The 13,100-nt window shown below is 38.3% G+C and overlaps 1 protein-coding gene across 4 annotated transcripts in view; it reads left to right on the top strand.

Annotated features, from left to right (window-relative positions):
* Positions 1 to 110: 110 nt before the first annotated feature.
* Positions 111 to 13,100, top strand: part of ALG12 (ALG12 alpha-1,6-mannosyltransferase) — a 15,951-nt gene continuing 2,961 nt past the window's right edge. For 2 of the 4 annotated variants that reach the window (XM_035903390.1, XM_035903389.1), the window contains exons 1-9: positions 111 to 691; positions 3,385 to 3,574; positions 3,726 to 3,858; positions 4,382 to 4,555; positions 5,974 to 6,168; positions 7,451 to 7,554; positions 8,028 to 8,251; positions 8,993 to 9,162; positions 9,357 to 9,432. In XM_035903390.1, coding sequence (XP_035759283.1) covers positions 663 to 691; positions 3,385 to 3,574; positions 3,726 to 3,858; positions 4,382 to 4,555; positions 5,974 to 6,168; positions 7,451 to 7,554; positions 8,028 to 8,251; positions 8,993 to 9,162; positions 9,357 to 9,432 — 1,295 coding nt within the window. In that variant the 5' untranslated portion in view covers positions 111 to 662. Of the gene's footprint in view, positions 1,732 to 3,384; positions 3,575 to 3,725; positions 3,859 to 4,381; positions 4,556 to 5,973; positions 6,169 to 7,450; positions 7,555 to 8,027; positions 8,252 to 8,992; positions 9,163 to 9,356; positions 9,433 to 13,100 lie in introns of all 4 variants that reach the window. The other 2 variants (XM_035903392.1, XM_009647945.2) reach the window with 2 other exon arrangements.

Below are 13,100 nucleotides of genomic sequence, written 5' to 3'. Positions count from 1 at the left end.
AGGCGCGAGCATTCCGTGTGTTTCTTCCCCAGTCCGAAGAGCGACTTCTTCTACATAGCTTCGTCCTGCCTTCGTACCCGCCGCTGTCCCAGGCTGCGCTTCCTGCCTCAACTTTCTCTTCTCTTTTTTTCTCTTTTTTTTGTCTTAATTTCTTTTCTTCTTTTTTTTTTTTTAGCCCGCCCCCAAACTCGTGATGAAACGTATATAAGAATAGCAACTGTCGTGTTCTTTAGAAAAGAAAAAAACGCAATCCCAGCAACCGCAAGGTTTAACTCTGACCTCATTCAGAAGTTAGCTTTAGAGCAGAGTTGGCAGAGCTGTTAAAGCATAGGAAAAAGACATGAAAATTGATGATAATACAACATAGGTTTTACTAAAGCTAGATCAAGCCAAAGTGGGAGGACCTTATGGTGGGATGCTCTCGGTGGTTCTGCTTAGATGCCTCCATACAAGAGGGCATGAGGGAGTGAAATGCCATCTCTGTAGACAGATTCAACATGCAGCTTGCTGCCAAACTCTTAATGTATCTGTACTGAAGAGTGTCTGAAGAACATTAAGGCAGCTAAATCTCGTAGATTTTTCATGGGAAGAGTAAAAAGTCCAATACTGGGACTAATGACCCTTCCACAGAAAAAGTCTAGAAAAAGAATGAACTATTTTTGATGAAAGTGCTTTCAGCCTTCTTTTTAATGTAAGAAAACAATTTATTTTTACCCAGTTTAATCCCAGGAAGGGATGAATTCTTTGTGTTGAAAATCTCTGCTCTTCTATGATTCAGCCTTGACCTAGAGATCTCGGGGGGGGGAGTCGGTGTGGCTATCTTGTACAGGTCTGAGGAAGCTTCTTCTAAAGTTGTTAGAACGTTAATGATGGATAAAAGTATTTGTATTCGCCTACGATATTCCTCTAGCCTTCATTATTAAAATATTTTTATTAAGTGCAAGTATGTTTCTGTGGTTTTGGCATTTAAAAATAAAAGCCGTAATTGCAAGTATTTTGCCTTTATATAGCAAATTTATTTTAAACATCCCAATTCAGTGTCTACCTGTCTCGATAAATTCCACTTGAATTTTGAGGTTTGTCGGCATCAGTTTTCGACAGAGCAAGTTATCTTGAGTCTTGACAAGACCACTAAATTTATTAGGCTTTATCTCAGAAACTTAGGTGTTGTCTTTATGCTTTGGTTTTTTATCTTCTCGTGTGTTTCCCTTCAGGGAATCACAGTATCTATAATGCATATAATTATCTTAAAATTGTATGAGCATGCTGGCAAGCTTACTTCAGGCATACAAAAGGATTGGAGTCAGTAAGATAAAAGCCTTGTGATAAACTGTGCATGGGATGTGTAGCTCCACTGTCATTCTGATGATTTAGGAAGTTGGGGACTGACTATTCATGTGGTGGTCAGCTAAAGATATCACGGCGCAGGCTATATGGTAGAGTGGTCAGAGTGTAATGAATGCAGTATTTATAGGTGAAGGTTACATCTTTTTATTCCACAACTGATATAGTTAAGAAGGAAAAAACAGAGCTTCCGGGCACTTGGGTCCTTTTACAAGGATTCACTGGATCCTAAACTATCTGGAATGTTGGGAAGCTGCAAGCTGGGAGTGAGGAATACCTGCCTTGCTGGTGCGTTCATGCTGCTTCACGTGACATGCCATCTACTCAAATGCCTGTGTTGCTGCGTGCAGCAGTGGCTTGATCCTTCCGTGCCCATTTTTCTCTCGGGTACGTTTGGCTAGAGACGTGAGGTGCCTCCATATTTACTGGAAGAATTCAGCAAGAGAGCTTTTTAGAGACAAATTTGTACTAGATAAGTTGCCCTGTGTAGAGGCTTGCACAGTGTTCCTGATGGCAGTCCCATACCTCTTTTACTACTGCTCTGGAAAAAGGATTTTGTTGTAGCATAACCCATCTTTACCCATCCTTGTAAAGAAGTAACGCTAGGCACATGTTAAAAAGACTTCTTCACAATTCCTGAGATATTGTATCTATTTTGTCTCTCAACATCGCAAACCAAGCCAAAAATCATAAGGACCTACCACAGAACTTTGTCTTTGAGCCCAGGGTTAGAGCTTCAGTTCCGGTCTGCAACAGCATCAATCATGAGAAAGAGAGTGGCGATCAGTGAGATACATAAAATAATAATGCAGATACATGCAATTTACAGGAGGTACACAAATTTCAGGATTTATTGGTGTTAGCTGTGAAAATAAGGAACATTAGCTCTCTATTTATTTTTACTAATTATTTTACTAACTCTGGGAGGCAGTTGCTAAGTGACCCTAGGAAATCTGCCAACTATCTTACATCTGTTTGATGGACATCGTTAGATTAAAACACAGGAGAAAACATTTCTGATCAAAACCCCAGTTGTACCTTAAAGGTGCTATTTTTAAAGTTTTGTTTCTGTAAGAACAGAACAAGAATAACAAAAAACAAAATCTCTTGTCTTTTATCAAATTATAAACTTAGAAAAATGGGGAAGCTTGAAGTAAAAGAACATGAAATAGGTTACTATGTTTTTGCTGGAAATGTTCATGGAAAATAACTTTTTAAGTGGTTTATAATCTGAAACTAGAAAAGATGAGCTGTTTACCCATGACAATACCTATGCTTTGTTTGCTCTGGCATCGCCTGGACACATGATTTTATCATCATGATAAAATACATCATAAATACCACCCTAAGAACAGCTCAGCACAGTGTTGTGAAACTAAGCCTTCGTTTCTGGGTAGGGATGCAAACGATGGGGTTCAGACCATCTCGTGCCATAATGACATATGGTGTGGGCGCCAAAGGGGATGTGTCCTTCACTTGCCAAGTCCAGACCTAGCTGCTGGCAAGCTGTCAAACTCAAAAGATCAAAGTACTCTCTTCCGAGCGTTTTCTCATCCTCGTGGTTCCTTTCCCACTAGTTTCAGAGTCCTAGACAAATGAGTATGTTCTAAAGATCATGTGTAAGTCCAGTGTGAGATTGAAGTGAGAGTAAATTACAAAGCTGTCCCTCTCACAAAACACAGACATAATTTGAGGTGGCATTCTCGGTAGTGGTGGCAGTATGGGATGCAAAAGGAAATATTTTTTTAAGCAGGTTCTATGTTGTCTGAGGTTTTTCAGGTGAAAACTAAAACCTTTACAAGTACAGAAGGTGGCATAAATCATGAAATGCTGCCTGAATATGTTTTTTGCTATCTACTCAATTCATTGAACATACTAAAAAAAAATCTGGATGGATTATTTAATTTATTAGTCTTTCTTTAAAATTTTACAGTACTGTAGTAAGTTTTCCTCGTGTCATCAATCTCTCTTTTTCTCTATGTACACTTCATACCATGTTATTAATGTATTTTCTTTTAATTTTCTTTTTAATAATAATAGAATATATGTGAATTTCAAACCCAGTATGGCTCAGAAGAGGAGCTCAAGTGGGCGGTCATTCCCATTGCTGCTGCTGATTATTGTTGTGGCCTTTGTTCATTTAACCGTCTGTCCCTTTACAAAAGTGGAGGAAAGCTTTAACCTACAAGCTATCCATGATGTGGTGTACCACCAACTGGACTTGGATAAGGTAAATTGGAAAGAAGGTATTCTTTCTCAGACGCTGTTAAAGATCTCAATTCCCTGCTATATGAGTAGGATAAATGCTGTATGAGTATGACTTATCCCAGTTTTCCTTTGTTTCTGATTTGCCTGTCTTACTTAAATTTTCCTTTTTGCAGTATGACCATCATGAATTCCCTGGAGTTGTCCCAAGAACGTTCCTTGGACCAATTTTTATTGCTGCTCTCTCCAGCCCAGCTATATATGTACTTTCTGTGCTAAGAATGTCCAAGTTTTACTCCCAGCTGATAGGTATGAGAACTTTAAATCACCAGAATGGAGATGTTTTTACTACTGGACCAATGGGTGACATTGTAACATTCAGTGTTAGGATCAGTGGTTAAAATGTGATGTTCTTTTCCTTAATGAAGGATTTTGCACACTGTAGGTACTTAGAGCCAGAACAGCAATTCTACCCCCACTTTGGAGTAATTAACAGCACAGAGAAAATCTGTGCTAACAAGTGTCAGACAGTGTAGAAACAGAAAATGTCTTCAGAGGATACACACCCATGTGTGCTTCCATGTCACCTTCAGAAAATACTGTTTAACTGGGCCATAGAAGCATTGACCTTTGTGCAAAAGGGTCAGACAAGTTAAAGGTAGATTAAAACAGATAAACAAACAGTGACATTATTTTTTCTTTGAGGTGGGTTATATTGTGGTATCCTCAGTAGTATTCTTCATAACTTCTTCCCATTACATTATGTAACATGGTTGTTTGTCAGCAGTCTGTCTGATATTGTTCTTATTTCCCATTTTTATTCTTCTAATAGTCCGAGGAAGTTTGGGGCTCAGTGTGATTTACACATTATGGAAGTTGCAGAAAGAAGTTAGAAAGCAGTTTGGAGCAACTACTTCAACAGTCTTCTGTCTCATTACTGTTACTCAGTTTCATTTGATGTTTTACTGTACACGAACCCTACCTAATGTGTTTGCACTTCCTTTTGGTAAGTATTAACATAGGAATAATTTTAAAATACAAAATTTCTTCTCAAATTTATCAATAGTGAAAGCACAGAAAGTGTGTGGTCAGACCAAATTAATATACGTGCTTGAGTAAATTGTGTGATAACAGGACTAGAAAACTTAACTAATTGTGATTTCTTTCTATGTTTTTACTGTATATGCTTACAATAACTGTTGAATCAAGTTTTATTGAATCTGTATATGTGGAGTTTGTCTAATGGTTTTGATTAACTAGAGGTTTGAATACACATATCTGCATAAAACAAAGAGCTAATGAAAAGGCAGTAGGTACACCCTGCAGTTCAAAAAACATCTGTGGACTTAGTCTGCACACGAAACAGCTCTCTTGTGTGGAACAAATTCCCACCACAGCCTCTCCACCTTCCTCTTCTGGAGTTACCTACAAATGTAGCAGTTTGTACACTTAAGGTAAAGGGGGAAAAAATCAAAGTCAAAACCTTACTCTACACATACAGTTTTTCCCCAGAGATGATGAGAGGGAAGATTAACCACATGTGACAGGTGCTAGCTGAGTCACTTAATGCTTCGGTGCAAGTCGTTCAACTAATAAAATCATGAGGTTGGTGTAAGAACCTGTGTCGATCAGAACTGAACAACAAAACAAAAAGCAGTTGAATTGTCAGATAAACACTGTGTAATAATAAACTTCTCAGATAATTTCTGCAGCTATTAAAATATACAAGCTGTTTCATGGTTTCGTGCTGTTAATACTTCTCACAGTTTCCTTAGGATCATGACCACTTCACTATGTAGTCAGTGTTGTCATGTGATTTAAACTGTGAAAAAGTAGAAGCAATTTCCTCTATAGAGGTACAGTGTGTCTCCAGCTAACCATGCAAATAGCCTTACAGTTCCTTCTCCCTGAGCGGTAGTCTGTAGTCTTTTTTTCATACTCGAAATGGGGTGGTATCATGAATACAGGATAAACTCAGCCAAGAGAATAAACTAACTCTTCAGCTGATACTGAGCAATTATAATTATGGATCTTACTTTGAAATGCTTTTAATACTCCCGTAAGGTTTGGGTTGGTTTGTTGGGTTTTTAGGTTTGGTTGGTTTTTGTTTGTTTGTTTGTTTGTTTTTTTCCAAAAGCTATATATATATATACTGTCTAGGAAGAGTTCCCATGTGTTCCTTCTGTGCTTATACTTTTCCTAATTATCAACACTTTTCCTAAGTAGCAACAGTAGAAAGTTGTGTGTTATTCCAAATTACATTTCTCTAACAGAGGGAGAATTTCTGGACTACAAGTGGCAGGAAGACCAAGAGAGGATTGGTAGGAGTTAGAGGAACAAGATGCTAGCGTTGAGAAAAATTGTTGCCCTCTGCAAAAATGATATTTCAGTGTGTCAGACGGTGTGCTTTATTTATTTTTGCAGTGCTCCTGGCATTGACATTTTGGATACAGCAAAAGCAAAGGCCATTCATTTGGTTCTCAGCTTTGGCAATTATAGTCTTCAGATCAGAGCTCTGCATATTCTTAGGCCTCATGCTCCTGGTGACGTTATTAACTAAAAGAATCTCCATTTTCAAGGTGCTTTCCCATGCTGTTCCTGCTGGAATTTTTTGGTTGGGTAAGTGTTTGCTTGGAAAAAACCAAGTGCCACATAGTAAATTCAACAGCGTTTTGGAGATTTGACTGACTTCTCTGGTGACCTGGCCCCTAGGGCTTTTTTTCTTTTTTCTTTTTTTTTTTTTTTTGTCTGGTTCCATTTGCTAGTAGTATGACAAGGGTATTTCTTTGAAAATTTCCGTGTGAGAAAACAGGTGTGCACAGAGCAGTAGAAAGATACTGTGACCCCCACCTCTAGGTGCTTACAGTGTAATGTCCTGCTCTTTAAAGGGCTTAGGACGTGTGAGTTGACTTTAGTATAATTAGTACCTGGCTGTAGCTACACGTGCATTATCAGCTGTGGTACCTATTGCCATGACGATAAGCTGAATCCCAGGATAAAATACAACAGTGTGCCAAACAGGGATAGTGAGCAAGAGGTTTGTGACTCTTCACAGTTGAGCTCTGTTTCTTTATTACATTAATTTTAATAGCTTAAGTGATTATCCATGCTGTAGAGGTTGAAAAATCTCCTTGTCTCTACCCATCCGTGGAAGGCTCATGCATTTAAATACTCTAAGCTTCTCTGCCAGCCTACCTAATTAAAAATGCTGTTGCCAGATGCCTGATAATGACTTCTGGTAGCATGCTGTCCCTTCCACAGCGTGGACAGTAGAAACAATAAAAGATTGTGCTATGTGCATTTGGAGGCACCTCATAGCTTAGGAGTTTGGAGGTGCAACAGGAATTAGTCACTGGTACTCCTGTTCCCTCTCTGGGCAAACTTCTTAAATACCAGAGCAGTTTTCGTAGAGCTGAGTGGAGGGGGGGGACGCTGACGGATTTGCTGCTCTTCTGTCTTTTTGCCTTTCATTCCTTATCCTCCTTGTTCCCTCCCACCTAATACATAGTAGCAAACTTACAGAGATTGTTTTTCATAACTTACCAGCTTTACAATAGAAACCCATTTAGTACCATTTGAAGTTAAGCTGGGTTTCTTACCATTCATTAAGTGTGATGCTCTACAACTTTTTTTATTTAAACCACTGCTTTTCACACCTGAGGTTGGAGCGGGGCGAATCTCAGATTCCTATCTAAGGTGCTTCTATTAAGAAGTGCCTCCCTTCTCTGTGTTTTCCAGTGCAAGACAGACAGATTCAGCCTTCTCTGTGGCTTTGGGTGAGGCTTACAATGCGTGTTCCAGTTTATGTTGATCTTGTCAGTAAATGTGCAATTTGGGTGTGCTTGTTTGCTTTTCCCTAGTTTTTAATTTACGGAGATTTGTATTTCTTTAATTCTTTTAGGGCTAACAGTTGCTGTGGATTCTCTGTTTTGGAGGCAAATTGTGTGGCCTGAGGGGAAAGTGCTGTGGTATAACACAATTTTGAACAAAAGTTCCAACTGGGGAGTATCCTTTGAAACGTCCAGGGAAACAGATGTATTGAACACTACCAGCCAAAGCAAAGATTTTATGTAATCTATTCCTGAGACTCAGTTATGGTGTTAAATTCTACTTTTCATCTAGTATTTCATTGTTTGAAGCTTATGAGACAGTATCTGTTTCTTAGATCTTTCTGTAAATTTTAACTTTCTTCTGCTGACTGTTCTTTCTTGCTTCTTTGTGTTCTACCAATGTAGAGCCGGGTTTCTTCCCCTTGGTTTTTCATGTTGCCCATCATTAGCAGCACTTGATGTGCCTCTGGTGATGTGAATGTAGTGAGGCAACTGCTTTTATTTCTCAAAGGGGAAGACAGAAAACCAAATGCCTAGAAAAATGTGATACACAAAAAATAGACTGCATATTTGCAAAATTTGCATGTACTACTGTGAAGAATAACTACTTGTCAGCGGTGAAATCATCCTTAACTCTCCTCCTTGAAGACCTCCCCCTTCTTGTGGTATTTCTATTCAGCCCTGCCTCGTGCTTTGGGATGCAGCATTATATTTGTACCTTTAGGTGTAGCAGAAAAGAGAACTCGGATATTACTTTTGCCAGCACTGGGCTTTATTTCCTTGTATTCGTTTCTCCCACACAAAGAGCTGCGTTTTATCATATATACTTTCCCTGTCTTCAACATAGTGGCTGCTAAAATGTGCTCACGAATGTAAGTTCAAAATTCTGTTGTTTTTTTTTCTCTGAAAATGTAAAAGGAAAGCAAAACTCTTATTACTATTTTTATGCACTTCTTTCCATCTTGGAATTTGGATCATCTTGAGATCTTTATATGCTTTAGAAAGGAGGTCTGTATCATTGTACCCATTTGACTAATGAGGGAGATGGAGACAAAGAAAAGTTAAATGATTTGGCAGGACCATGTGGCAAGTCTGGGCAGAGTCAAGAATAGAGCCCTGATTTTACTGTTATGCTGATACATTTCCGTTTATTTTACCCACCAGGGAAAAGGATGCTTTCCAGTGTAGTACTGCGTTCTTAACATAACTTACCTTAGGAGATAGTTCAGTATACAGGTGGAGCTCGCAAAACATGGTTTATATTAAGTAGTTAAACTTGGGTATATTGAGTAAACAAACTTTTGAGTAAGTTAAACTCTGAACTTCTTTGAAAGAGAATACTTTCATAGCTATAAGGTTTTAAACACAGAAATACTTAGCTTTATTGATGAGCTTTTATTAGCTTTATTAATGAGAGTATTCTAATTTAAATGCCACTAGAAGCTAGTCTTTTAGAAATTGAATAAATGCATTCCATATACATGATTGTAATAAAGTTTGCATTAATATTTATTATCTAGCAGTGGAGTTTTCATAAAAATTCTGTCACAATAATCAGTGACCTGTATGACAGAAAAATAAGTTTATTCTTACTCATTTTTTTCCCCCTTCAGTCTGAATAACCACCGGAAATCCTGGCTGTACAAACTTGGATCTTTCTTTGTTATAATGCATCTTCTAGTTAATGCTGCTTATTCAGGAACATCCTTGTATGTTTCACATTTCAATTATCCTGGAGGAGTGGCAATTCAGAAGTTGCATGAGTTGGTACCTTCAACAGCAGGTATGTAAAGCTGGCTTGAGGTTTGTTTGCCTAATTTCAATCGCCATTTTTTTTCTGCTAGTATATCTCTACATGTATTGGATATTACTTCTTCACACTATTTACATGCATCTTTTCTGTTACTGTTTTGTTAATTTATTAATCAGAGTGTTCTTAAAATTTGAAATTGTATTTTGTTTTCTTTGTTTATGTAGATGTTTCTGTTCATATTGATGTGGCTGCAGCACAAACAGGAGTTTCTCGGTTTCTAGAAATCAATTCAGATTGGAGGTATGTTATGAACGAGGTGTTTTGATCTGGAGACAGGAGCCGGCTTTTTCCTTTTTTATGTATGTCCAGGGGCAAGCATCAGAGCTATGGTTTCTGGTACAGCATATTTATTAAGCCAGGTCAAGAACAATGTGGAACTTCAGAGAATTTTGATGTGCACAGTGCCGTCATTTCAGAAATAGAGCACTGCAACTTTAAAAATTGTTTTCATTGGTTCTGGTTTGCCTAAATAGCGTAGAATCTTTTAAAGACATCGGAAACAGTGCAAAAAAATGTTAGCTTACTAAACCACCAGTATCTTTAATGCAGCTATGCTTGATCTCTCACTAGATGTTGTAAAACACAGCTGTAGATGAACACTTTTCTGCTGTTGGCAGAATAGTGTATATAATTGTGGGGGTATCTTCCCAATTTGTTTGTTTTTGAAGGATGTGTGGCAATGTGAGGCTTGTTTGCGTATTAATATTCAGTCTATTTTTATGTGGAACATCCTTCACACAGATGGCATTGAAGCTGCTGTTGTGGACTATCGGTCACATTCATTGTCTCTGAGGGAAAGCAGTTGAAGTGCTTTGTTATCTTGATCAGCAGTGATGTACAGACAGTTTTAAGAATCAGGATATTGAAATGAATAGCAGGAGACATTTGCTGGGATGGCATAGCTTGCTTTTTGGGATGCGGACAAAAAAAAGGCACCTTTCTGATTCTTAGGCCTACCTCTTCATCTGAAGCATACGTTTCTGATATAAAATGCTACTGTAATGAAAATGATTCAGCAGAAAGCGACACACAGCCTCACTTCGTGCTTGCATAAAACAAAATACAAGCAGATTTTGGTTTAAGAAGTACTCTGAGCGTAGAGTTCTTTTTCCCCAGTTACAGTCTTCAGAATCAGATGAACAAACATAATTTAATTATTGATATGTTTAAAGTTAGAAGTATTTTTGAAGTAAAGAGGAAAAGTATCCTTTTGGGGGAATTATAAAAATCATTGAGCTTGCTATGCCTTATTTTATTTCTGTGCTCTCTCATAATATTGTCATGGTACAGACAGTTTAAAGCCTTCACAGATACCAATCCAATGTTTTATTTCAAATTTGGTTTTTTGTGTGTTCAATCTAGAGAAAGTCTTAAGCCATGAACAGTCAGGAGGAGATATTAGAGTACAAGTGATAGAACACGCATGATGGCTAAAATGTTCCAACCTTTGTTTTTTGAATATACTTAAGTACATACACTACTCTAAATACAACTCGACTCTCTAAATTTCCATTTTCAGTAATTTCAATGAGCTTTTTGAGGTGGTGGCTTTTGGATTGTTTTGGGCTTGCAAGGCTGAAGTGTAGTGGGATTGGAAGGTGAATGAATAATAGCACTGTCACTGATGGATGTTTTATAGTATTGCAGCTACAGAGTAGTTTGTCTCTCTCTTTTTTTATCTTTGCTCATCATAAAAAAGCCTCAAGGGAGTGCTGATTCATCATGAAGTTTCACATTAAAAAAATCAGGCAAAATCCACAACTGAGCATCATACACAGGACTACCACTTTGTCTGACAGCACACTAGTGCAAAGTTTAGTGGCACCAGCTGTCCCATTTTCTCTTTATCCAAGGAAGTGACAGCCTTTCAGATGGTTGAAAACTAATTTACCATCTTCATAGACTGTGTACATCAGGTGAAAACAGATTTATGGATGGAGTGGCTATGAAGGCTGATGATTCATCAGGATAACTACAATCCGTAAATAAAAGTGTCTTAAAGTTAACAGCTTTCAGTGGCGTGCTCAGATTAGATCTGTTTGCCTCAAGAAAAATGCAAGTGATCCATTATTTTTCTTCAAAGGGTCATTGAAAGAAGCTTGATGCAGATTCTTACACAGAACAGGTGTTACAATCTTGTCTTCAATTAGTGCAGTCTCTTTGAACCAGGAATAAAGATGCTGTGTAAGCTTAAAGTATTTAAAAATAATAAAATTCAGAAATGCTTGCAGCCAGATGAAAGGCCCTTTATTTGCTGATGAAGAAAATGCAAAATTAGTAGTTGGTAAAGTTGTTACTCAGTATGCCATTCCTTCTGCTGGTTTGGACACATGTACCATCCTAAAGTGGTGTTGTGATCTTTTTGGAAATAGATGAAATTAGTGTGTAATTTTTTTTAGAAGAAGAAGAAAGCACTTGTTCAGTGTGCAAAGTCTAATCCTGCATTTTATGGTGTATTTATTGACATTTCTGGATTCTGTCAGCCTGGGGTCTGTTCTGAGTTGCCGACATTTTAGTTAACAATCCACACAAATCCTCTAGTTTGCTGTAGAGTACTCGCTTTAAATATCTTAAATGTTCATGGCTGCTATACCGGGGAGTGTTGTAAAAACATAAATTGAGATTGTTTCCAGTTTTTCACAGAGAATTCAGGCAGATGAGAGGCCAGGCCTGCAAAGACATGCTTGGCGAGAGATGCAGCCTGGATTTATTCCTAGGTGCATTCAAGAGTATGTAGGGTTGGGGCTGCACCACTTCCCTACCGGTGTCCGTGCCTGTAAGAAAAGCCACAGCCTTCAGTAAGTTGCTTGTGAAATGCGTGGGAAGAACCAGGTGCCCAAGAGTAGGAGTTCCAAAAGCTGGCAGAAAACAGTTCACAGAGAAGAGCAATAGAAAGGGTGAAGAACTGGGCACTGCTCTTCACGTGGGTTGCAGAGCATGGACACTCTTCTAGTTAGATGCCTAAGACTGTCTTGTCATAAACAAACTGAAGGTAGGTAACCTCCACCTTAACCTCTGTGTCCTGGACTGTTAACCCGGCATTAGCGTAGAATGTTTTTCTGGGATATAGAGCAAAGATTTGAATCCAGGTCTCCCACTTCTGGAAGCACACTTCACAGTGGTCTATGGAGTGTTTTGGGTGGACTTGTCTTCCCCTTTGAAGTTGTTTGATTGAGGACTCGATCAGGCTGCCATGTCCAGTGTGAGCATCCTAACCCTTGGGCTATAAATTCCACCTGACTTCTCTTCAGTGAATGAATAAATAACGATTGTGAAGTAGAACAGTGTCTTCGTGAGAGAGTGAGGGAGATCTACCTCAATTTCTAGAAAATTAGAGAGGTTCATACAGCTCTCTGAGATAACAAAATGCAGTTCTGGACTTAGATCAGGCGGAGAGTGGCTGAAATTAGATCTTTCACATCCCTGCCAAATGCTTAAGTCACTTCTTATCCTGTAAACTCTCTCTATGGCTAGATTGAATATAACTCCTTTTAAGAAATAACTGTAAGTGTACATGTTAAATAGTTTTAGAACTCACTAGTTACTTTTTATATAATTTAATATATAAATTATATATATTTAGGTACCTAAACAGGTTTATAAAAGCTGACCCAAAGTGACCTGCCCAAACGTGTAGTAGATCGGGGAACTGAATGTAGAAATAACAAGTGCCAAGTTAATACTGTAATTTCCAGGCTGTTCTTTCTTTCCTACAGTGTTCAAGGAAGTCTTCTCCCTGCTATTCTCTGAGGCTTCTACTTTTAATGTATGGCTACCAGAAGAGAAAGGTTTCTGCTGAAGTGCCTCATAACATTTTTCTTTTTTTAGTTAGAAAAAAGGAAAAAAAAAAACCCAAACCAACAAGCCTCCCCCCCCCCCCCCCCCCACTCTCTACATTTTTATTTTGT

The sequence above is a fragment of the Egretta garzetta genome, unplaced genomic scaffold (assembly GCF_000687185.1).
Source record: "Egretta garzetta isolate BGI_Z169 unplaced genomic scaffold, ASM68718v1 scaffold681, whole genome shotgun sequence".
Taxonomy (NCBI): Eukaryota; Metazoa; Chordata; class Aves; order Pelecaniformes; family Ardeidae; genus Egretta; species Egretta garzetta.
This window is presented reverse-complemented; position numbering and strand designations above follow the sequence as displayed.